Genomic DNA, 24,619 nt, shown 5'->3' with positions numbered 1-24,619 from the left:
ATAGTATCATTGGGAGCACTTACCAACAAGTCCTTGAATAACTTTATCAGCACAGCATCCGTACTAATAATCTAATAATAGTAACACTTTCTCCATTAGCTTCCTACAGTCCAAAGTAAGGGAAGGGCCTGAGGGAAGTAGAGTCAATGGAAGTTTGAGTTACTAGAAATCATGGAAATAGTTTTCTGGTCACTATTTTCTCTTAGTTCTTTTCCTGACTGTTCCTCGGTCTTTTTTGCTGGTTCCCCATCCAGGGTACACATCTAAACATGGGTGTCCAACAGGATTCTGCTTCTCTTCTCCACTCCATGGTACTTCATTTGGAGGTCTCATCAGCACCCATGGATTTAATTGCCATCTCTAATGCTGATGACTTTCAAATCCTGCCCCAATCTCTCTGCATTTTCCATGGCCTTTCAGACGTATAGAACTAGAGGTTCTGTAGACATCTTAAACAGTTCATTAACTTTGACTTTAAACCTTTCCTGACTCTCACCTTCCTTATAGCAGTAGAGGACGAGGTTACCCTTCCCAGGCTTCCATCTGGTTGTGGTCCTGAATTCTCTGACCCTCCATATCCACTTTGTTGCCAAGACCTATCAATTTACCTTTGCAACATCTTCCCAAACCACCCCCTTCTCTCCTGTGATGCTGCCTGGCACCTCTCCAAGAGAGGCTTTCATGACTTCCCACCTTCATTACTGAAATAGCCCACTGGTGGGTCTGCCTGCTCAAGTCTTTCTCCGCTTCAACCTCCATTCAGCCTACAAAGTGATATTTCTAAAATATGGGTCTGATTATGTCACCTCTCCCTACTCAATAAACCCCAGTGGCTCCCTGTTGCCTCCAGGATCAAATACAAAGTTCTTTATAACCAGTCTTACCTTTTACTCCTCAGGATATATTCTTCAATCCAGTGACATAGGTCTCTGCTGTTCCATAAACAAAACATAAACGAAACATCCTGGAATGCTCTCCCTCCTCCACTTCATCTTCTGACTTCCCTGGCTTCCTTTCAGTCTCATTTGATTAATTCATTTTAATTATTATTTTTAAATAACTGATTATTAAATTAACTAATAATCTTTTATAGAAAGCCTTTCCCAATCTCCCTAAATTTTAGAACCTCTGTTATTTATTTCCTATTTGTCATATGTATTACATATATAATATACAATTTATTATCTTTCTCATTAGATTGTGAGCCTCTTTGAGGGGCAGGGAATGTTTTTGGCCTCTTTTGTATCATCAGCACTTAGCCTTAGCACAGTACATGACACATGATTTTAATAAATGAATATTTATTGTATGATTGAGATTTTTTTGATCATAGGAAAATATTTTAATTTACTAATATATTATTTTTAACTCAATTACATAAAAAACTTTTAAACTGAATTTCTTTTCATTTTGAGCCAAATTCACATCTTCCTTCTCTCTCCTCTCCTTCCCTGAGTCAGCAAGCAATCTGATATAGATTTTACATGTGTAATAGTGTAACACCTTTTCATATTAGTCCTTTTGTGAAAGAATGCAAACAAATGAAAGAAAAGGGAAGTATGTTATGCTTCCGACTGCATTCAGCCTCCAACAGTTCCTTCTCTTCCCCATCATGAATCCTAGTAGATTTTCTTGGATCACTATATTGCTGAGAAAGGCTAAGTCATTCCTAAATGGTCATCACATAATATTACTGCTGTGTACAATGGTATCCTGGTTCTACTCTTTGCTTTACCTTTCCACATCTTTCTTAAATCATTCTTGATATCAATTCTTATAGTACAGTCGTATTTTATTACAATCATATACCACAATTTGTTCAGCCATTCCCCAATTGATGGATGTCCCCTCAGTTTCCAATTCTTTGCCGTCACAAAAATAACTGCTATAAATATTTCTGTGCAAAGAGCTCCTTTCCTCATTTAAAAAAAAAATCTCTTTGGGATACAGATTTAGTAGTGATATATACAGGTTTGTTTTTTTGTTAAACTTTTACCATCTGTCTTAGAATCAATATTATGTATTTAAAGCAGAAGAGTGGTGAGGACTAGACAATGGGGGGTTAAGTAAGTGACTGTTCAGGATCACACAACTAGGAAATGTCTGAGGTCAAATTTGAACCCAGGACCTCCCATCTCTAGACCTGGCTCTCAATCCATTGAGCCACCCAGCTGCCTCCTTATACACAGTTTTATAGCCCTTTGGTCATCATTTCAAAAGGCTTTCCAGAATAGTTAGATCAGTTCCATCAACAGTGCATGAGTGTCCCAATTTTGCCACATCCCATCCAACATTGATTTATCATTTTCCTTTACTGTCAAATATTAGCCAGTCTGATAGGTGTGAGGTGGGTACTTCAAGAATGTTTTAATTTGCATTTCTCTTGATTGAGACATTCTCATTAGTTTGTTTTTATGAGTAAGTAATATTGTTTTTTTTAAAATCTTTTAAAATAAACTACTTTCTTGCTTTTATAAATGTAGGAGTCCAGGCATAGACAAATCTTGAAAATATTATAGAGGTACTCAAAAGCTGACTCTTATGAGCAATCTGCTCATTTAACAGACTCAAGGACATGTTTCTAATGATTAATTTCTATACCCTTGAATTGAATCAGGAATCTAACCTTGGAATATTCTAACCTTTCCCCAAGTCTATAGTCAGAAAACTGGCCACAGTTCAGTCTCTTTGTATGGTCAAAGGCACCCTTTTCCATGAGATAAGGACTAGTACACTCTACAGCAGGGGTCCCCAAACTACATTGTGGGCCACATGTGGCCCCCTGAGGCCATGTATCTGGCCCCCACTGCACTTCTGGAAGGGGCCCCTCTTTCACTGGTGGTCAGTGAGAGGAGCTGTGTGTAGTGGTGCTCACGTACAGTACTACTTCCGGTGACGTCATCCTTTGTGTGGCGCCTTGTTCTGAGAGTAGCTGAAGGAGAACGAGGCGCCACACAAAGGACTATGTGGCTGCACAATGGAAGATGTCAGCATGGTGAGCATCGATCTGGGGGAGGGGATTCCGCCCTGTATATATGGCTGCTCAGTATAGTGGTGGCAATGAATGGACCTGTGCAAGGTGGGACAGGCCCATCCCAGCCAACGCTGCAGCCTCTGCTATCCCAGACAGCACTGTACAGATTTGTTCATAGTTTGTTGGTTTTTTTTTTTTGTAGTCTGGCCCTCCAGCAGTCTGAGGGACAGTGAATTGGCCCCTGTGTAAAGAGTTTGGGGACCCCTGCTGTAGGGCAAATGAACGTCTGGGCTGGGCATTAGCTATACCTTTGTATTAGGATCTAGCTCTTGTATCTTGCAACGATGACCTCATAATGTTAATTGTTCTGTCAGGCCACACTTTGATCATCCATCTCCCTTTCCCCTTCCCTTGTGACCTCCATAAAATTGGCTGTACCTGCTGAGAGGAAGTTCTCGCTCCACCAGAGCTGTCCCCCTCAAGCTGACCCTGTGCTGAAACATTCTGTGTCTCTCGGTTCACTCTTTATGCCTTCCCTAGCTTACGTTTTAGTCCCCTCCTCCCTTATTTCCTCAGTCCCCAGCTCCCCTTTTCAGGTGGCCACCCAGGGACCAATATCATAAAAGCACTCAACAACTCAACAATAAAGATAATTTTGTCCTGCAGTTCCTTTAGGGCGTGTGATGGAAGTTCTTGAATTTTGACTTTATTCGTCCTATCATTTTCCGGAAGAAGCTCCCTCTGCTTAGGCAGCTCCTCAGTGTGAGGCCCAGACTAACAGGGACCTGTGTACACCCCACTGAAACACATCATGGCAGGAGGGCAGAGCCCAGCAACAGAAATCCCATCAGTCCTCATGACTCTCATAGGACCAAAACCTGTCTTGTAGAATTTAACACTTGACTTACAGCTTTCACCATTCCTTGGTTAACATGGAGTCTAGAAAGCCCGAACTTGGGGCCTAGTGGGACCTGGTGAGCCCCAGCTTTCAGGACTAGATTCCATGCTGACAAAACTGAATGAAATACAGTATAGCGCGAACCCTCTAGAGGGAGTTTAATTTGTAACCTGATTTAATTATCTGACCAGAGCTTTGGTGACAGGGAAGGAAGCCTGGGATTCTGGTCGTTTCTTCTCTTAAAAAAGAGGATGTTTCAAAACCCTTACTTGGGTTTTAACAGACATCCTAAGGCAGAAGAAAGGGAGGGCTGCTAACTGGAGCTAAGTGACCTGTCCAAAGAACCCAGGCAGGGAATGTCTGAAGTCACATTTGAACCCAGGGCAGAGTAATGGAGATTATGGCAGGTTCAAAAGATGGATTTCTTTGCCACCCTGACATAATCTTTTTGTAAAGAAAGTTTATTCGACGTCTAGTGAGGATTCGGGTTTTATGGGAGACCAGCACCCAGGCCTGATCAAAATGAAAAAAACTAGAAGTCCTCAGTTTATTATTTGGGGCAGAAAGCCCAGATTTAACCTTGTCACCCTGAGGGAAGGTCCACCTCACCAGACAATGGACCTCCTGGTGGTTTGGGTGGGAGCAGCTAATCCCATCCAATGTTAGGTATCCCTTTTGTCCCAATGGCTTCTCCCCAGGCTAAAGTCTGTGTTTTTCCAGTTAACACCCAGGAAGTCTGTTTAACCAGGATTGTTTATATGTGAGATTATTAGTGTTTAACTAACTTTGTTCAGCCTTTTATGGCATTGAAGGAAGTATCCATAAATCTCTCTTTTCTTTAATGGCCTGCTGTTGTGGGGTGCAGAGGTGAACCCCTGGGGTTCGGGAAGGACACCTTTCCCAAAAATACAAGACTCCGAAACTTGGCTTAAAAACAAAAAGAGAAATTGATTGATTTGGAAAGTCATGTTGAATCTGGTCAGGAGGCAGCATAGGTGGCACTTCATGGGTGGGAGAGCTGCCCCTTGGGAGGGCAGCAAGACCTGGAGGGTTGCTCCCAGAATGCCTCAGTTCTGGGGTTTTTATATTCTTTTACAGCAGTGAGGATGTGACTCTGGAGCGGGGGTGGGGGGAAGTTTGCCCGAAGGCATCGGGTGGTTCTTGAGATTTGGAGGACCCATGGATGAGGTGTCTTAAATCCATTTCAAATCAATGGGACAACCATAGGAGGATAATCCTCCCTGGGCCAGATGTTTTGGGTTGGGAGTTGGAGGGTGTCAGGGAGCCAAGGAATTTCCCTGATAATAGTTTGCCCAATTTTCTGGGGGTACAGATGTCCCGCCTCTAAGAGGAATGGACAAGATTGCAATATGCAGGGTTGGGATCAATCAGTGATTAAGAGAAACAAAGGCTCCAAAGTCTGAGCAAGGCTAGCAGTTGACCAATCATAGAAATCAGTGGCCCCTCAGTTACAGAGACCCATCACAGAGAAGCTCTTTCTACAGTTTGATTGCACAATTTCATTCCATCTGGTCCGCTGGAGCCAACTAAACTACGTCCACCATTATACCGACTTGCAAAAGGGGATGGTATCTGATCCAAGGATGAAACAGACCAACAGTATAACACACAGGAGGGAGTATTACACAAACTGCAGTTTGGGCTCAGCACTCTAAAAATGGCTGGCCCTGAGTCTGGGGCTTGCAGGCTTTTAATACACTTTTGTGGTAGAGGGAGTGCACAGGAATTCCTGGGGTGGGGGTCCTTATATAACAGTTAGGGTTGTTATCAGTTCCTGGCACATTCCAGGGTATGGTAACTGGTTCTTCATTAACTTGCCTGCAGGGGCTCTAGGGGCAAGGGGGTCAGGGAGAAAATAGGTCCCGGGGCTGGTCCTTCAGTGGAGATGATAGGTAGATAGAATGATTAATAGATAGAGAGCATTTATTAAAGGTTTACTCTGATGGAGGTGCTATGCTAAGCCCTGAGAGCAAGAAAACAAGAAGGTCCCGCCTCTCAAGGAACTCACATTTTAATAGGGAAAGAAAAAATGAAGTGGGGCTTGGAAAGGTGGGGTATCTTGGGAGAAAATGGCAAGTGGAATCCCAGACTCCATATAACAGCATTATTGAGCTAATCTTCAACATAATTATACTTACCCTTCACCCGCAATGGGCCCAGCAACTCATTCCACTGTCTCCAGGTATTATTGCCTGTGTAGACCAATAACTATAGAATAGTTGCCATTCAGAAAATCTGATCTCATCTGAAACAATTTTTGCTTGTTTTTTCCATTTTGTATGTATAGTGAATATCTACATACAAGGAAACATGATAACTGTTGAAAAGCTTTTTTGTATACTGATCTTTTCATTGTATTGTTGATTTTTCAATAAAAATTATCCAAAAATTCAACTGCTTAATTATGCTACATTGATCAAATTAATGATTCATCACTAAGAAATAATTTTGTTTTCACAATCTCTCCACACATAAAAAATAACAAAGCATATGCAATCATATCACTCTCACACACAATATTAATATGAATAATATTTTAGTAAAAGCAAAACTTGGGGGCAGCTGGATAGCTCAGTGGATGGAAAGCCAGGCTTAGAGATGGGAGGTCCTGGGTTCAACTCTGGCCTCAGCCACTTCCCAGCTGTGTGACCCTGGGCAAGTCACTTAACCCCCATTCCCTAGCCCTGACCACTCTTCTGCCTTGGAGCCAATACACAGTATTGACTCCAAGACCGAAGGTGAGGGTTTAAAAAAAAAAAAGTAAAAGCAAAACTTTTTTGTACTGCGGATAATTTTTAGTCATTTAATTTCATCTTTCTTATTCATAATTTTAAAATTATTTTTGTGTGTTCTCTATAATGCATGTAGCATATTAACATGCTATATAATTTATACATATGATAATTTAATTTTATCAATTTTATAAATAAATGTACTTGAACAATATGTTTAGTCATGGGGTGTGGGGGAATAAAAAAGTTTGGAGACTATTGCTGTAGATAACAAAGTAGATTAGGCTGATCATATAAGAGAATGTGCCAACACATTAAATTCCTGCTCCATGCTGATGGTCATCCTCCCCTGTATTCCACCCCACTCTGATCACAATTTCTTTCTCTACCATTTCCCTATGTATTTGGTCATCCCTTTATGGTATACTAATAGTAAAGTGGTCACTGTGAAAACATTTGTAATTCAGGAATGATTTCCATCAGTTGAGCATTTCTGAAGTGACTAATAGGTGTAAAGATGCACTAGAGCAGTGAGCCTTTTAGAGAGAGAGTGCCAGGTGTGCCCTGCCCCTCTCCCATACCCCATTTAGGGGAAAAAGGGTGGGGTATGTGAAAAAAAGGTCATTAGGCACAGTGGAGAGGAGGAGGGAGCAGCTTCACCTAAGGTCCTTTGCCTTTCTAATAATGAACTAGGGTGTGTTTGTGTGTGGCATGTGTCCACAGAGAGATCTCTGCATGCCATCTTTGGCAAATGTGCCATAGGTTCACCATCACTGCTTTAGGGATACAGAGACTGACTGAAAAATAGCTGTTGTTCTCAGAGAACTTACCTTTTAGTAGACTAACGATTTCTAAATTTAAAAATTGTTCGCCCCTCTGTACTTTCCAGAAAACATTTCATGCAAATAACTTTTAGCTTATACTGTATTCACAGGAATAGCATGCTCCCCTTTTTCTACTCTCCTAATTGGGTCAAATTTGATGACTTTATTTTCTGTGGGTGCTGTACTAAAAATACCCAATCATTTTGGATCCTACGAGAGGGCACATACAGAATTTGGAAAATTTTCTATTGCATGGCTAATAGGTAAGCAATAAATTTAAGATAATTTGAAAAGAGAGAATTAACAGCTAAATGGGTTTGGCAAAAGTTTCCTTGAGGAGGCAGCTGGGTAGCTCAATGGATTGAGAGTCAGGTTTAGAGATGTGAGGTCCTGGGTTCAAATCTGACCTCAGACCCTGGACAAATCCCTTAATCTCCACTGCCCAGTCCTTATTGCTTTCTAGGGCTTGGAATGAATGTCCAGGATTGCTTCTAAGATAGAAGGTATTGTAAGATATATAGATCATTCAGTTGAAGATAGCAAAAAGCCAGGTGGTGACTATGGGCTGGATGCAGAGTTTTTGAGTCACCTACATAAGCACAATAAATAAAACCCAAGGGGGATGGTAAGAGGAATTGCTGCCTGGCTCCACTTCCGTCTAGTGGGCTGGGCTAGTTCTTGTTCTTGAAAGCCATTGAGGGGATTAGCCAGGTGGAATGAGAGCCAGCCCTTGAGATGGGAGGTCCTGGGTTCAGACTTGGCTTCAGACCCTTCCTGGTTGTGTGACCCTGGGCAAGTCACTTCACTCCCATTGCCTAACCCTTAACATTCTTCTGCCTTGGAACCAATACGCAGTATTAATTCCAAGATGGAAGGTGAGGGTTTAGAAAAAAAAAATCTTTTTGGGATACAGACCAAATAGTGGTATTACTGGATCAAAAGGTTTGCATTTTTTTCTAGCCCATTGGGTATAATTCTAATTTGTCCTCCAGAATGGTTGGATCAGATCACAACTCCACCAGCAATGCATTAATGTCCTAATTTTGCCACACCCCCTCCAACTTTTACCACTCTTTTACTATCATATTGGCCAGGCTGTTAGGTGTGAGGTGGTACCTCAGCACTGTTTTAATTTACATTTCTCTAATCAAGAGGGATTTACATTTTTTCATAGGATTGATAGCTTTTATTTCTTTATCTAAAAACTGCCTATTCATTGTCTCTGACCATTTATCATGACTTGGATTCTTACAAATTTCACTTAGTACTTTATATATTTGAGAAATGAACCCTTTAGAGAAATGTTACAATTTTTTTATTATTAAAGTTTTTAAAAAAATAGATGCTTATAAAAATGTGTCATCTCACTACTATCTTCTCACTGCCAAACCTTTTCTCCTTTCAGGAAAGAAGGAAACAACCACTTATTAAGTGCCTACTATGGTGGCAGAAGAAATAAGAGTACTGGGCCTGAAGTCAAGAAAACTCCATCTTCCTACATTCCAATCTGTCCTCAGCCATTCCCCTAGTTGTTCAGCACTGTTTGCCTCAGATCTTCATCTGTAAAATGAACTGGAGAAGGGAATGGCAAACCACTCCATTGTCCACCAAGAAAATCCCAAACAGGATCACTGAGAATCAGACACATCTGAAAAATGTGTCAGGCATTGTGCTAATAATTAGCACACTAGGAATACCCCATTTGAACTTCCTGATCTGAAACTATATTATAAAGCAACAGTCAAAATCATCTGGTATTGGTTAAAAAATAGAGGTAGATCAGTGAAACAGACAAGGAGATTCTGAAATAACAGAATACAGTAACTTGGCATTTTGATAAAGTGGAAAATATGTATTACCTAGAGAAAAGCTTCCTACTTGATAAAAAATGCTAAGAAGCCTGGAGTTTGGCAGGAAATAGACTAAGACTAGAATCTTACCAAAAAGCCACAAAAATATTAGCAGTGAAATAGATCACAAACCTCTCATAGTTATATGTAGAAGTATTTTTTTAAACTCTTATTTTCTGCCTTAGAATTAATACTAAGTTATTGGTTCCAAGGCATGAGAGTGGTAAGGGCTAGCAATTAGGATTAAGTAATTTACTCAGGGTCACACAGCTAAGATGTATGTGAGATCAAATCTGAACCCAGGACTTCCTGATTCTCTATCCATTGCACTATCCAGCTGCCCCAAAGATAGCTTCTTAATACTTTAGAACCACTCGAAGACTTTTGGGGGACAAGGTACACCTAAGGATGATTAAAACCTTCAAAATAAAGAACAAATGAGGGAAAAGTCCAAGAGGGAGGAATTTGAAGCAATTCAAATCAACTTGTCTAGTTTGCTGAAAGAGGGAAATAAAGAATGAAGAATGATAATGATCAGAGGGATAGAATGAAAGACTCAGAATTAAGAGGTAAAGAGAGTCTTTTTTTTTTTTTTTTAAAGAATTTTGATGCCTTGCTTGACTGGGAATGAAAAGACAATCAAGCTAGAGCTTGAATAGTTGTTATGTGAGATATAAGATAGGATTACCTGTATGTTTGTTCCACATATAGAGAGCTTTATTTTTTATTATGTTAAGTTTGGTATTAGGTTGGAAGCAGGCAGATTTCTCAGTAAAAAAATAGTCTTTATGATGTATTAATCTTATTTTTGTTATTCCTTTATTAAAAAAAACTCATTAAATATTTTCCAATTAAATGCCAAACATTTAATTACAATTATTAATTTTTTAAAATGTCAAATTCTCCCCCTCATTGCAGGTAAAGATGAATTGACTGAGGAAACAAAGAATTTAGAAATACAATAACATATATAATACCATATATTTAAAACATGAAATAAAAACTTTTTGACAGTCAGAGGACATCAATTCAGGTAAATGTATTTCCAAATTATTCCACACAGAAATAATTAATCTTATTACTTTTGGTACTTTATACTAGTCACAAATAAAAAACTATGCTATTATATTCAATTTAATAATAATACTCAACATTTATATAGTGCTTACCATATTTATAGTGCTTACCATATTTATAGTGCTTATCATAGTGTCAAGCACTTCCCAATCATATCATTTGATCCTCACACAGCAATATTGGGTATTATTTTCCTCTTTACAGATAAGGAAATTGAGGCAAACAGAGATAATGTGTTTAAGATCACACAGCTAATAGGTTTGAGATTGGAGTGTAACTCAAGTATCCCCAGGGGGAAACTGATCTGAGATGAGAGAGATTAACAGGGTTAGAGTCTCTGAAATGAGCCACAAGAGTTAGAGGGGAATCTAAGATGGAGGAATTATAGGGATTCTCTGAACTGGGGTGAAAGTCAGAGGGGATACTAAGACAGAAGTTAAGGATTTTAATTAAAAACAAAACAAAAACTTTATAATCTCTCTAATCTCCAAAGTCTACTAAAATATTTTTTTAGCAGTGGAACTTAATGTAAGCTCCTGCTGAAAGTCTTAAGAGGGAGTGAGTCCTGTTTACTGGTACAATTGCTTAAAAAATGAAATTTCATTATTCTTTCCCAGCATGCTAAAATCTGGATGCAGGTTTTAAATTTAATTTTCTAGAAAAGTAGTTTTGTATACATGATAGAAATTACAAATGACTACACTTAACAGATGAATTCAGATTCTTTCACCCCAAATTTGTGTTGACTTATTCTTCTTTAGTCCAACAAATCTTTCCATTTCCTCCAAGTTTTACTGTACCATTGGCCACCAGCTGTAAAGCAGCAGGAAATATTTTATGCTCTGCTATTTTTACTCTTTCTGATAAAGTTCCAATAGTGTCACCTCTCAATACTGGGACAGCTTCTTGAGCAATAATCTGACCAGCATCCACTTCTTCCTACAAAAAAAAACCACAACTGTTTTCAACATTTTCAAAGCTAACTTGCTTGAAAGAATTCATTTTAAAGAAAAGAAATAGACTTACGGCCACAAAATGCACTGTACAACCAGTGATTCTGACTCCAGATTTAAGAACCTGCTCATGGGCATTTGAACCCTTAAAGGAAGGGAGCAATGATGGGTGGATGTTGAGTATTTTACCTAGAAATTAAAACAAAAACAAAACAAAACAAAACAATACAAAATAAAAATTGGTTAGAGTTTAGATATCCTTCATTCCTAATAAAGAGTTGTACTATGAACAAAAATTGGGCCCTCTATATGCAGGATGATTTTATACGGATTACATATTTTTCCCAGAATCACTTACATACTGTACAGAGCTAATAATACTAATAGTACTATAGTTTTGAGCCACCATTTATAACAGAATCCAGTAAGAACACACTTACACATAAGCATGCCTATTAGGTACAAAGGCACTGGGAATACAAAGACAAAATGAAAAACTACCCTTGCCTTTATGGAAGAATCACAACATGTAAACAAGTAAGTCTGTATATCATTATTTGAGGAGAGAAATAAGCCTGACTTGGAGAATTCAGGGGAGGTTTCCTACAGATCATAAAAGAGCTGATCCTTGAAGGCATTTTAAGAGGAAGGAGGGAAGGGAAAAAGCATTTTTTAAGCACCTACTTTGTTCTAGGCACTGTGGTGACTGTTTTACAAACATTTACTTGATCCTCACAATATTTTTGTGAGGCAGATACTTTTATTTTCCAGTCGAGGAAACGGAAAAAGAGAGGTTGTCACTTGTCCAGACACAGCTAGTAGTGTCTGAGGCCACATTTGAATGTGGGTCTCCCCGACTCCATGAGCAGGGCTCCCGCCTCACTGCCCTACCTAGCTACCTCGGTAGGCAAAATCTAGAGTCTATATAAAGATAAGGAATCATTATGTAGGTGGGAGAAATGCTTAGTTCAAAGAACTGTTAGGCCAATTTGGCTGCATCATTGAATACACGAATGGGATGTGAAAGAAACCTACAACGGTCGATTTAGATATTTCAAATTGTCTAATTTATAATTTACAATTTTTCTTAGAGCAAGAGGAAAACGACAGGAGATTCTTGAACAGTGGAATAACTCAGGTGAAATATCCTTTAAGGAAGTTATTTTCACAATTCTATGGAGAGCCTGGAAGTAAGGGGGACTAGGAAGCTTAAGGGATTATGAGAGAGAGGACTGGAGGGTGCTGCTAAGAATGGAAGAGATGCAAAAGACATTGTGCAAGTTTAGATTGGATCTTGTCCAAGGAATTGACTGATAGCTCAAAGGGACTCCATTTTGAGGGAACAAGCTTTATCTTAGTGGCTATAGACAGTTAGCCAGCTAGTAGTAAGTGAGGTAAGGCAAGTCAGGTAAAGGGAAAGAAAGAATAAGAGAACGAGGAGAGGGATGCTTTTTATCTGGAAGGGGTCATTTTGTTCGGGCAGTTGTTTCTAAGGACCTGATGTCACTTTACCCCACTTTAGTCTGTGTGGCTCTACCCAGAGTTCACTGGTTGCCCACCGAAGGGGAGGCAGGCCTCAAAGTAAATGAAATGCTAATGCTATGTTAAATCCCCTGGGGCAACTTTAGGCTAAGTTTGCCTTTTCTGAGCAGACTCTAAGGAAGATGGGGATTGTGGAAATGGAGCATTGACTGGGTGACTGGGAACTGACTGAATTCCCTGTACTTGTGGTCCACAGACCCTAACCAATGCCTAAAGGTTAGGTTATGCCTAAAGACAATGTGAGGAGTTTTCTCATAATTGTGAACCTAAGCAGGTGAGTATATGTCATCTGAAAGGTGGTCCCATACTAATCCACTATTGTTTCTATTTTCTCTTGCTTGTTTACAGCTACTTGGCAGGATGTGTGGGCTATTTTAGCCCACATCACAACTACCAAGACTCCACAAATAAAAACTGAACATGTAGGCCAGAAGAGTTCAGGATGATTCTGGGGACTGGAAGGGTAGGGATAAGGGGGAGGGGTGTCCAACAGAAATAGAGAAGTCTGATCAAAAGATGAACAGTTGCAGGTGGAAAGATAAAAGCAGGTAGAGAGGTACACTATGGACTTCATGTTCAAGAGGATGGATGGGGTTATAAAGATGGAGAGAAATGCACCTCAGACTACTATTCTTCTTGTCAAAGGAAATGAGGAAGTATGAAAGAGGGCACACTATCCAGTCCCCCCGCCCTTTCCTAACTCCTCTTTGAGGCTGATGTAGTTGTGAAGACTATTAAGGGGCAATATCCTCAAGGATATAAGTCCCAAGAAGAAAAGACATAGAAAATCAATCAATAAATATTATGTACCTAAATATCAGAGAACAAATAAAAAAGCAGTTAAATCCATAATAATTTTAATGACAAAATTATAGAAGATGAAAGGAAGGGGAGAGGGAAATCAGGAAAAATTTCATGCAGAAGGTGGTATTTGGGCTATATTTTGAAGGAAGAGAGGTATTCTGTAAAGTAGAGTTGAGGAGTGTATGTTCTAGGCATGGAGAATGTAAATGGTGTATCAAAAATATCCTATCAAGGTCAATTTGACTGAATTATAGAATTCAGGAGGAATCTAGAATGAGGTTGGAAAGACATATTGGACAAGGTAACTTTCTATGGTGGAAAATCACTGGGAAGGTGATATGTTTACATACTATTTTGGGTTATCATTTAGAAGCTTAACTTTCTATATGGGATATGTATATATACTTTTAAAAACTCTGACATTAAAAAGGTAGTGCAGCATAATGGGAAGTACACTGGGGGTAGGGAGGTGGTGCCAAGATGGTGGTTTAGTAGCAGAGAAAGCTGCAACCACTCTGACAATCCTTCCAAACCAATCATTAAAAAGTATCTGAAAACAACAGGAGTCAAAAACTAAAAGCAAGACCCAGAGAGGGGGCTCTCCTGCTGAATGCAACTTGAAAGGTAGGCAGAGTGGGTGGATTTTCATGGGCTAAGGGGGAATCGAAAATAAAACAGCATACAGAGGAATGTTGGTCAATCACCCCTCCCTAAACCTACTGTGCCAGGTTCCAAGTTTGGGCTTAGGCAAACTTTGGGATCCCAGGACCCTGCCTATACCCCAAACCCCACACTCTAGATCCACCCCTTGAAATCTTAGGCCCTGCCACCAGCCCTTTCAAGTCTGCTTTCCTACAACTATAAGCAATTGAAGTTAAGCAATTTGCCTATGGTCATACAGCTAGGAAAGTTCTTATTTATTCTGTCTCCTCTCATTTATAGGATTTTGGGATTCATAAGCTATAAATCATTATGAGAATACTGAGGTTAAAAATATATGCTTATGGGGGTAAACAGGTGGTTCAGTGGAGTCAGGCCTAGTGATAATGATTATATTATAAACTCATCACAATTTATACTTCCAATCTCAATTCAGCCTTCTCATGTAATCAAGAGATGTCTGACATATCAACTACAAAACAGTTCTAGGATTTTTAGTAGAAAAATCACTGAATATAGAAACAAAACAAACCTCTCAATTTGTCCTAATTTTGGAAAAGACATTTAGTCAAACACCCTGGTCCACAGACATGCATTAGGACTCTAACCTCTAGAAGTTGCTCAAGTTATGGTTGCACGAAAATAAAATAACATCAAATAGTTTACTTTATGGAATTCTTGCACAAAGTCCTAATAAAAGAGCTATATTTTGGGTTGGCTGGTAGTTGTTAAATGAACAAATTGCTTACCATTCCACTTTTGGACAAAAGGATGAGACAAAATTCTCATGAATCCTGCAAGACAGATTAGGTCAATGGAGAACTCTTCAAGGACTTTGTCAATTTCACTGTCAAATTCTGTGCGACTTTTATATAATTTATGATTAATTACCTGTAGAATAAAAGATGGTACATAAAAAGCAATTGTTTCAAAGGTATAATCAAGTCATAAAACCCAACATATACAAAAAACAATTGCACTAAAGTCATGATCAGATATTTCATTCAATCATTAAAGTGGGTTTGGTTTTTTGAAGGGATGCCATAAAAAGATCACAGGGAATGCCTAAACTGGAAAAGCTGTAGGTATAGGAGCAGTCACTATATTCTTTTTACTTAAATTCAATTCAGACATATAATAAGCAAATTATGGAGAAAAAGTGAACTAGGTATTTAAGGATGAAAACAGTACCTTATCTCAAAGATCAAATCATGTAGGTGAGGAAAGAGAGATCAGAAAAAAAACATTTGGTACAAATAAACCTGACTATGATATGAGGCAGGATGCGATGACAGCAAAGGAGAGATCCAGATAAAATACTAAGAAAATTTTAAGAATAAGAGAACACATATCTATGGAAGAGTTGATGGAAGTAATGGTACATGAATTGATCCTTGAAGGGAGAAGCATTTCCACAGGAATACAAAGAACAGATAATATTAGTTACATGTATAGGAGAATGGCCTGTTTGTACCTATGGGATGGGATTGAAGTAGGGGAAATGAGACAAGTCAAATATTCAGATTAGTCACAGTAAAGTACATGTGCAATAAACTTGGATAGGCTGAAAACAGAATATTTATTTTATCCTATATAGATCCCACAAGGATTTTTAATCCAGAAAGCAAAATGTTCAGACATACATTGGGAAAGGGAGGGACTGGAAGCAAGGAGATGACTTATCTTTTAAAAGTCCAAATGAGTACTAAGGGACTCCACAATAACTCCACAAGGGCAACAGTATGTTTGGTAAGGAGGGGATGTACTTGAAACATACTGAAGAGGTATAGATAGTTAGTAGTTTCTGTGAAAAAAGATCTGAGTTTTCATTGCAAACAATCTGAATAAATAACAAAGCAGATAAAACAAATAAAAACTACTGTTTTTGTGGGCTGCATTTTGAGTGATGTAGTGTTCGGAATATGGCAAACAGTTATTAGTTCATAATACTGTTTTGAGCATATTTTTGGGAGGGCATTCATGGATAGAAGAACATCCAGGGAAAGGATGAAAATGATGATAAAAGACTGATTCAGTTTATAGAGCTGAGAGAAAAGTCAGGGAATTAAATAGGACTATCCCTTGAAGAGAAGTTGTAGAAAGGTAGGTTAAGCACTTAACTGAGGAAAAATATGCTAATCATCAGAGTAATCCTAATGTGAAATGGCTGTTTCAGTAGATAGAATGTCTCCGGATAGAGGCTATAAAATAAAAGTGGGATGAAGACATGCTGGCTGAGTTGTAGAGGGGATTCTTAGTCAGGTATAGGTTGGCCTAAAAGATCATTTACGTCCTTTTGATAACTATGAATTCCTGAAGCCTGATACCTAGAATGGATTCTAAGATAGAAAGCAAGGGTTAAAAAAAAGGTCAAGGCTCGTTTTGCTCATGAGTTTTATTCTCAATATATTTTCCAGTTCACTTATGAGATGCCTTACATTTTGTTCTATTTTTTTTCAGTCTGACTTTTGTTTTATGGAGTCGCTGGATTCTATTTAGGCCATTCTAACTTCCAAGGATTTTGCTGCTTGGGCAAAGTTTTGTGCCCCTTTTGTCAAAATGTTAATTTCCTTTTAAATTCTTTCTCCTATAGCTCTCATTTCTTTTCCAATTTTCTTTCTCTGGTTCTCTTATAAAGGTAACAAAAACATTTAATTATTCTTTTTTCTTTGAGGATTTGATAGAAGATATTTTGAAGTCATTTTCTTCTAGGTCTGTCTTGAGAATTGCTGTCACCATGAATGTTTTTTTATGGTGGGATCCCTTTTTTGTTTGCTCATTTAAAGGCAGCTTTCTGACCCTGGAACTGATATATGGGCCTGGCTCTATACATCTCTGAAGGGAAGGTTTGGAGTCTTATTATTGCTTGCTTGGAACATTAAATGTGATATTATTCTAGGATCTCAAGGGTCAGTTCAGGACTTGCAAATTTTTTTACTGTTCTCAAAGGGGTTTGAGTCAAGAAAAAGCCTGATTCTCTCTGCACCTCCAACCTCCACCCAATGTGAGCTCTACAAATTCCTGACCTGGGTTTAAGTATGAGCAAAAGTAGACTACTGCTGAACTGGGATATAGTAAGCTGAGGCTATTTGAGAAATTCTGCTGGTCCAGAGTGACAGAATAGACTCCTCTTTGGACTGGAATTCTTATACTAGTTATTACTCTGTGAGCTTTAGAGTTTAAAACTACTGCTGCTTCTGAACCTGTTCCTTTCTTGGTATAACATCCATTCCTTACTACCCTGGAATGCCAGGAACCTGGAATTAGGTAGTGAGCAACAAAGCTCTTATTAGTACCTATCCCTATTGTAAACCTTAAAATTTCACAGACTTATGAATGTTAAAAATTTTACTCCACATTGAGGAATCCTCCAATTCCCTACTTGAAATAATTCCCTACCAGATAGTGAGAACTCTACTTGAATGTGAAAACTCCTTGCTAAACAATGAAAGTACTTGGACCCATGCTTATAATAAGGCAAGGAGTTCTTTGAGCCAGGCCTGTTTTTAGAATTGATACAATGGGATGCTAGGTACCTAAAAGGGTTGGGCAAGTTTTCTCTTGATGAGATTAGTTGTTTTCTCTTTTTCAGACTTACTGAGATTGGTCAACTTAGCAGGAATTTAGATGGGCAGTCCTTTGGAAAGCATCTACAGGGATTGGTAGATGTAGGGACTTAGGGGAGGTGACATGGGAGAAAAACCCCTATATAAGAAAAGCAGAATCTCTTGAGGAGAGATATCCTTTTGGAGAATCTCTGATGAGGATCGCTTGGGAAGAATCTCTTGAGAGAGGCTCTGGAGAAGGGAAGCTCTTGGAGGACAATCTCTAAGGAGGTCTCGCTGGAGCTCCTCTAAGGGGACTCTGTCCCCTTAGGCCTTTTGGAACAGTCTCTGGCTGGAAGGCTCTCTGGTGAAGTCAGCTGAGATGGAGCTGGCCTGGTGTCACTAGAATCCTTGTTTAGGCAGACCTTGTGGTGAGTGTTAAAAGACTGACTGACTGATTCTCTCTCTTAAGACTCAGGTCTAGGCCATATTGGCTTGAGGCCCTTCATAATTATTCCTTTCCTACTCTTTCTCTCTTTCTCTAATTCCTCATTATATTATTAATTAAAAATCTTTATAAAACCCAGTTGACTTGGGTATTTGAATAATTGGTAATATTTCCCTGGCGACCACCTTATATTTGATTTTAAAACCCAAGACACTGTAGTGAAACATATTTTCTGTGGTCAAATTTACTCACCCTCTCTTATATCTATCACAATTTATATCTTCCACTACTTTAATCACTACAGTTTAAGACCTCAACCATTTTAAATCTCACACTATTAAGGTAAGGGTCTAGGACTGCTGTTTGCTCTCATCCTAGACTGGAGAACCCTCCTGACCAGATCCTGTTCTGAGTATTCAGGCATAGACTTGTGCAAAGCATGGAGACAGAAGATGGAATTTATGTGAAAACAGCATAAAGAGGAGTAATGTCTAATAAGTTTTGGGAAAAAATAGGCTAAAGTAAAATGATGGATTTCCATAACAATGGAACCTGATTTTAATTCTAAAAGCAATAAAGACACACAGGCAGCATAGTGTAGTGGACTAGTCTTGAAGATCTATTTGAATCTGTCCTCACACATTTACTGTGTATCCTGGGCAAAAATCACTAAATCTCTAGGCCCCAGTTTCCTTATTTATAGAAAGGTGTTGCTGAATTTGATGATCCTAGAGGTCCCTTTGATTGTTAGGCAAGTAGGTGTCCCAGTGGATAAAAAAGTGGTGCTGGAGTCAGGAAGACATGAATTCTAATCTAGTATTAGACTTATTAACTAATTGACCTTGGGCTAGTCATTTATGTTCTGTCATAGTTTCTTCGCCTAAAAATAACACACCTCAGAGTTGAGTGGTAACATTTATAAACCACTTAGTACAGAGCCTGGCACATACATAGTAGGCACTTAATAAATCCTTGTTCCCTTCTCTTCCTTCCCTTCTAAATCTAATATTCAAGGAGTTATAACATCAGACTTTTGCTTCAGGAACATATCTCTGGTGTCTATGTTGAGGACTGATTGGAGAGAGAGAGAACTGAGAAAGGGAGACCAATTAGGAGGCTATTAAAATAGTTCTGATAATAGGTATAGTCAGGGTCTCAATCAACTAGGATAGTGGTCATGAATATAGAGAAAGGAATGAATGAATGAGATGTGAAAATAGAAATATATGAGAGATGAGGGAGCAACTTGATAAAAAACACTATTGAGAAATGAATAAGATTGACTTTGGCAGGATAACCCTAATACTCTTCCAATTTCCTTTTGTAGTAAAAGAAAAAATATTTCAGAAGATGGCTATCATAAATTTTGAAGAGTCTAAGAACACCAACCCCCCCCCCCCCATTCAATGCTAAGAACAACCTACCTTAGTAGGGATACCAGCTTTTTCTGCTTTCTCTAGCCCAGCCACTCCATCTTTATTAGAGATAACAATAACAATTTGGGCAAAGCTAGTTGGTTCCTTAGTACTATCTATTAGAGACTGGAGATTTGTGCCTACAAAGGATAGAAAAAATACAAGTTCATTACTCATAAGAATGAAAATATGATCCCTCTCCTGAAATAACATTGTTAAATGGTTGTTTCTGTCCTACATATGTTACTGTGAAGGAAGTTTCGAAAGTAGTTATGAGGTTTCTAACATTCTAGGCCAATTTCCTATGAACAAAGAGATAAAATGGGTGACATCTCTTGTCGGGACACTAATTTAACGGATGAAGAAATGCTGTTCAGGACATTGATTCCTAGCTCTTGGCTAAATCAATCTGCTAGCCCTACTAAGGCAACCACTTTCCTGAAGAATCAATTTAGTGCAGGATACTAAAATACTTGGAACATTTCACCTCATGGGACTATACTTAAAATATACAAAGAGAATTCTGCATATGTCTGGTTTCTCCTTCCTTGCTATTCTAATTTGTTTTTATGATTTTTATGGTGAGACATTATAAGTTTGGAGCTTAGTGTGGTGTGAGACATTGTTTTAAATCTACAAATTGCTTTCCAGGCATTTTGTCAAACATTAAATTAAAAAACAAAACAAACAAAAAAAAAACCCCACCACCTTGTAAATTACTAATGATGAACTAAAAAAAAAATTTTAACTGCTCTGGGTTTTAATTTCTCCACCTATAAGATGAGAGGGGCTGTACCATATTAGACTAGGGAATCAAGCAATCAGGATTTTACTCCTGGCATTGCTACCAACAACTTGGGCAAATTACTAATTCTTTTTGGACTAGACTATCAATTTCTAATTTTCTTTATATAATCAAAAATTCTATGATTCTATGACTAGGGCATATATTAGGGACTCTCATTTCTAGTACTCTATGTATACAACCGCTAAGTTAGGTATCTCCAAAACTAGGCTATAAATGGCTTCTTTGTAGTATAATAATTATATTACTACTACAATGATAACTACCACTACCACTACTACGACAACAACTACATATTACCAGTAATAATTACTGGTCAGATCTATTAGTGGTTAAATAAAAATAAATAAAAAAACAAAGCCCAAACTTGAAAGACATTTTAAAGCTAAATGCCACCCTGAATTTAAAATAAAAGCCACCAGAAGTTAGAATTTCTAAATTTATAGTGAGTCCAATATGATGACACAAAACTTTCTCCTTATTCTTTACCATGTTTCCCTGGTTTCTTTCTAACTCAATATTCTTTCAACTTTTAGTAGTCATTATTGTTTCATATGTAAACAGAAAAATGAATCTTACCTGTTCCAGATATTAAAACAGCCACTCGTGCTCTCTTTGGTTGGACACCAAAGCAATCCTTTAAAGAATCATTCACTAATGAGAATGATCCATTTATTTGCATTGTTTGAATTAGATGTTTGACTTTCACTGGGGAACACCCTTGATCAAAGTCATAATACAAAGGCAGAAAAGTGGCAGATTAGTAAGAAGACAGTTTAAATGTCTAAGCTTATATAACCAATAAAAGACATCTTCATCCCTCAAATGTGTTGTTATAAAACTATTTAATACAAAGAAGTCTGTTCCTAGACTTTTCTCATTACAAAAAATCATATAGCATTAGTTCCTTCACTAAACAGTTGGTAGCTTTTAAATGTTCTATCCCAAATCTAGTGTTGATAGTAGTTACACAGTGTCATAATTTTAGCATAGCATCCATATGCTAGGGCACAAGCTAAACTGAAGAATTAAATGACAGAGATAATATATTAAAGAAAATGCTTTGCTGAATATAAACTAGCATTCTTATTGCTAAAGAAAAAATGCAATCTTTTACATGAACAAAATAAAATAACAAATTAAGAGTTAAAACCTGTAGGACAAGTAACTACGTTCCCGATTATCCAGGCCTCCTCCTTATGTTGGTGTATATCCTTCAGAACCTGCTCAGCCAGATCTTTCTGTACCACCATCACAGCTCCAATTCCACAATTGAATGTCTTAGCCATTTCCTCTTCTGACAGGTGTCCCTCATGCTGAAGCCATGAGAATATTCTAGGGATCTTCCAGCATCGAGCATCTGGCAAAACGTTAGGCAGGCCACACCAAATTGTTTCACAAATAAAGCAGGAGAATCTTGACACTTATATATACAACAAATACATAATAAATGTAGTTTGGATTATTGGAATTGAGTAATAAAGTACCCCTCAGGTTGGCATTAAAAAAAAAAACCAGAAACAAAAACAAAACCCAACTCCAAACCTTACCTTCTGCCATAGAACCAACAGGTTCTAAGGCACCTTGGAAAAGGCTAGGCAATTGGGGGGGGGGGGGGGGGGGACGGGGGTTAAGTGACTTGCCCAGTGTCACACACATCTAGGACATATCTGAGGCCACCTAGCTGCATTTAAAGTCCTTTGCATTCTGGTTCCAGGTAACTGTCCTAGCATGTTTGCTATTTCAGCCCTTTGCTGTACTTGGCTTGAAAGACATCAAAGCTAAACATCACTCTGATTTTAAAGTAAAAACCATTAGAATTCAGAATTCATTATAGGGCAATGATGTATATACAATGAAGGTGACCAGGTTGTTAAGATGTTTGTGAAAAGGAAAAAAAGATAAAGGATGATAACTTGAGGGAGACAATTGGGTCTTCTGAGGGTTTGTATGAGAATGTATGAAGGCAGTAGAAAAGAATAAAAGGGAGAAACTGAAATGAGTTTTTTTTGGGGACAAATCTACTAGAGAACATAGAAGTGTCTGAGATGAAGGGCATATGTAGAGGAGCTGGCCTTGGATCTAAGTGTTACTTTATTATCAGAGAATGGATTAAAGGAAGAGAACATGAGATGACGTCAAGGTAGCATGGAAGGCTTGAGGAGACAAGAATGTATGGAAGTTCCTGTGCAGAGTGAGACAGGGCATCAGTTATATAAAACTGAAAGCACTGCCTTACCATGGTGGGGGTCCAGTTGAGACTCTACTTAACTCTAGCGTCAAGACTGAGAAGGGAGAGAAGAAAAGTCAAAGAATGGGCGAAAGCTTGAGAAGGCAGATCACAAGAAGTTGGAATTCTAGCAAGAAGGGGAAGATTCCGAGTGGCCCCCCTCTTCCCCCCGTAGCTGTTCCATCTTGCTCCGGGAATCCTCTTTCATTACTTAACAGTTCCTCACAGAGGCATCTCCATCCCCTTACCCCCAAACTGCCTAATGCTCTGGATTAACTGCACCCAGAGGTTAACCTCTGTCCTCCCCTTCCCTCCAAGCAAGGCTGACTTATCTGAACTCCTCAGAGAATACATACTTCTTTATCAAGCAGCCATGATTCAAACTGTCCCCACTGACTGACTGGGAGTAACCCATCCAATGTTTCACTCCAAAAGTTACTGTGCTCTTTAGAATGTCGGCTCCATAGTTAACAAATTAACTTTTACCTTAATCCTTTTTCCTTTCTCCTTCCTCACTGAGACCCAGCTCTCCCTTGAAGATACAGCTTTCCAGGCCTTTTCTACTACTGGTTGATCTCCTTCCTCAAGTCTCAGCCCACTCCAGTCAGTCTTCTATTAAGTTGTCAAATACATTTCCTTAAGCACAGGTCTGACCATGCTATTTCCCTATTCAATAAATTCCAGTGCTTTTCTATTACCTTCAGGACCAAATATAAAATCACGTTTGGTTTTTTAAGCCTTTAAAGGACCAGCTCCTTCCAACCTTTCCAACTGTTTATAGCCTAAATCTTAGGGGTAGTTAGGTGGCAAAGTATGGCTGGAACCCTAGACCTGGAGATATTAGGAAGGCTGGAATTCAAATAAGGGCTCAAATACTTGCTTAGCTGTGTGACCTGGGCAAGAGACTCAACCTGCTTACCTCAGTTTCCTTATCTATAAAATGGAAATGATAACATTACCTCCCTTCTAGGGTTGTTGTGAGAATCAAATGAGATAATAATGGTAAGAGATTTGGGCCAGGGTCTAGCATATAGTCAGAGTTATCTAAGTATTAGCTATTATTATGATCCTATACTTCTCAATGTCCTTTGCCCAAACTAATCTTAATACTAGCGCCTTCTCTGAGATAAACTCAATCCTGTGTATATCCTGTTTACCCAGAGTCCTTTGCTAGTCTCCGCTTTTAGAATCTGAGTACCTTGATAATAAAGACCACCCCACCCCTTTTATAAATACATATACCCAATGTGTAGCAAAATGCCCGAAACACAATAAATACTTATCCAATGTGTTATCTTGTCTTATCTTGGAAGAATAAGAAGTCATGATCAGGGCAAAGAATAGTTTTAGGAGGGGGTAAGCTATAGGAAAAGGTGGAAAGACAGATCATGAGAAAAAGCCACTGTCAGGGTTTTTGCTTGAGTGAGCAAAAATGTGAGATCCAATAGTGACTAGAAAGAAATCAGGTTTGTTGCTTTGGTAAAGAAAAATTTAAGGAAAAATGTAGTCAATATCTGTAAAACAAAATTAATATGTAATCTCTTGGAGTATATCAGAATGGAAGCTAACAAAAAAAAAGCCATGTATTGCATCACAAACTATGAAATTCCCAAGAAAAGAAAAATATTTTCACAAATCTCACAATTCAAAAACATTGTTATTTTCCTTACCCAAATCCACCCCTAGTTTCTCTGGAAGAACTCTTGGGATGTTTTCTAGTAGTCCTCCTCCAGTAATATGAGCAAAGGCCTTAACATGCCCCGATCGAAGAATAGGCAACAATGTTCGGCTGTAAATTTTGGTTGGATTTAACAACAATTCTCCTGTAAATGTGAGATACA

At 38.5% G+C, this 24,619-nt stretch overlaps 1 protein-coding gene across 4 annotated transcripts in view; it reads right to left on the bottom strand.

The window, feature by feature from the left end:
- Nucleotides 1-10,101: 10,101 nt before the first annotated feature.
- The window catches only part of GART (phosphoribosylglycinamide formyltransferase, phosphoribosylglycinamide synthetase, phosphoribosylaminoimidazole synthetase), a 40,936-nt gene continuing 26,418 nt past the window's right edge, over nucleotides 10,102-24,619 (bottom strand). For all 4 annotated transcript variants that reach the window (XM_056826053.1, XM_056826054.1, XM_056826052.1 and 1 more), the window contains exons 17-23: nucleotides 24,449-24,601; nucleotides 21,702-21,908; nucleotides 21,128-21,268; nucleotides 19,753-19,883; nucleotides 15,085-15,226; nucleotides 11,403-11,518; nucleotides 10,102-11,315 (exon numbers count right to left, since the gene is read on the bottom strand). In XM_056826053.1, the coding sequence (XP_056682031.1) occupies nucleotides 11,124-11,315; nucleotides 11,403-11,518; nucleotides 15,085-15,226; nucleotides 19,753-19,883; nucleotides 21,128-21,268; nucleotides 21,702-21,908; nucleotides 24,449-24,601 (1,082 nt within the window). In that variant the 3' untranslated portion in view covers nucleotides 10,102-11,123. The remainder of the gene's footprint in view (nucleotides 11,316-11,402; nucleotides 11,519-15,084; nucleotides 15,227-19,752; nucleotides 19,884-21,127; nucleotides 21,269-21,701; nucleotides 21,909-24,448; nucleotides 24,602-24,619) is intronic.

Source organism: Monodelphis domestica, chromosome 4 (assembly GCF_027887165.1).
Source record: "Monodelphis domestica isolate mMonDom1 chromosome 4, mMonDom1.pri, whole genome shotgun sequence".
NCBI lineage: Eukaryota > Metazoa > Chordata > Mammalia > Didelphimorphia > Didelphidae > Monodelphis > Monodelphis domestica.
Note: the sequence above shows the minus strand (reverse complement) of the source record. Positions and strands in the feature narration are given on the sequence as shown.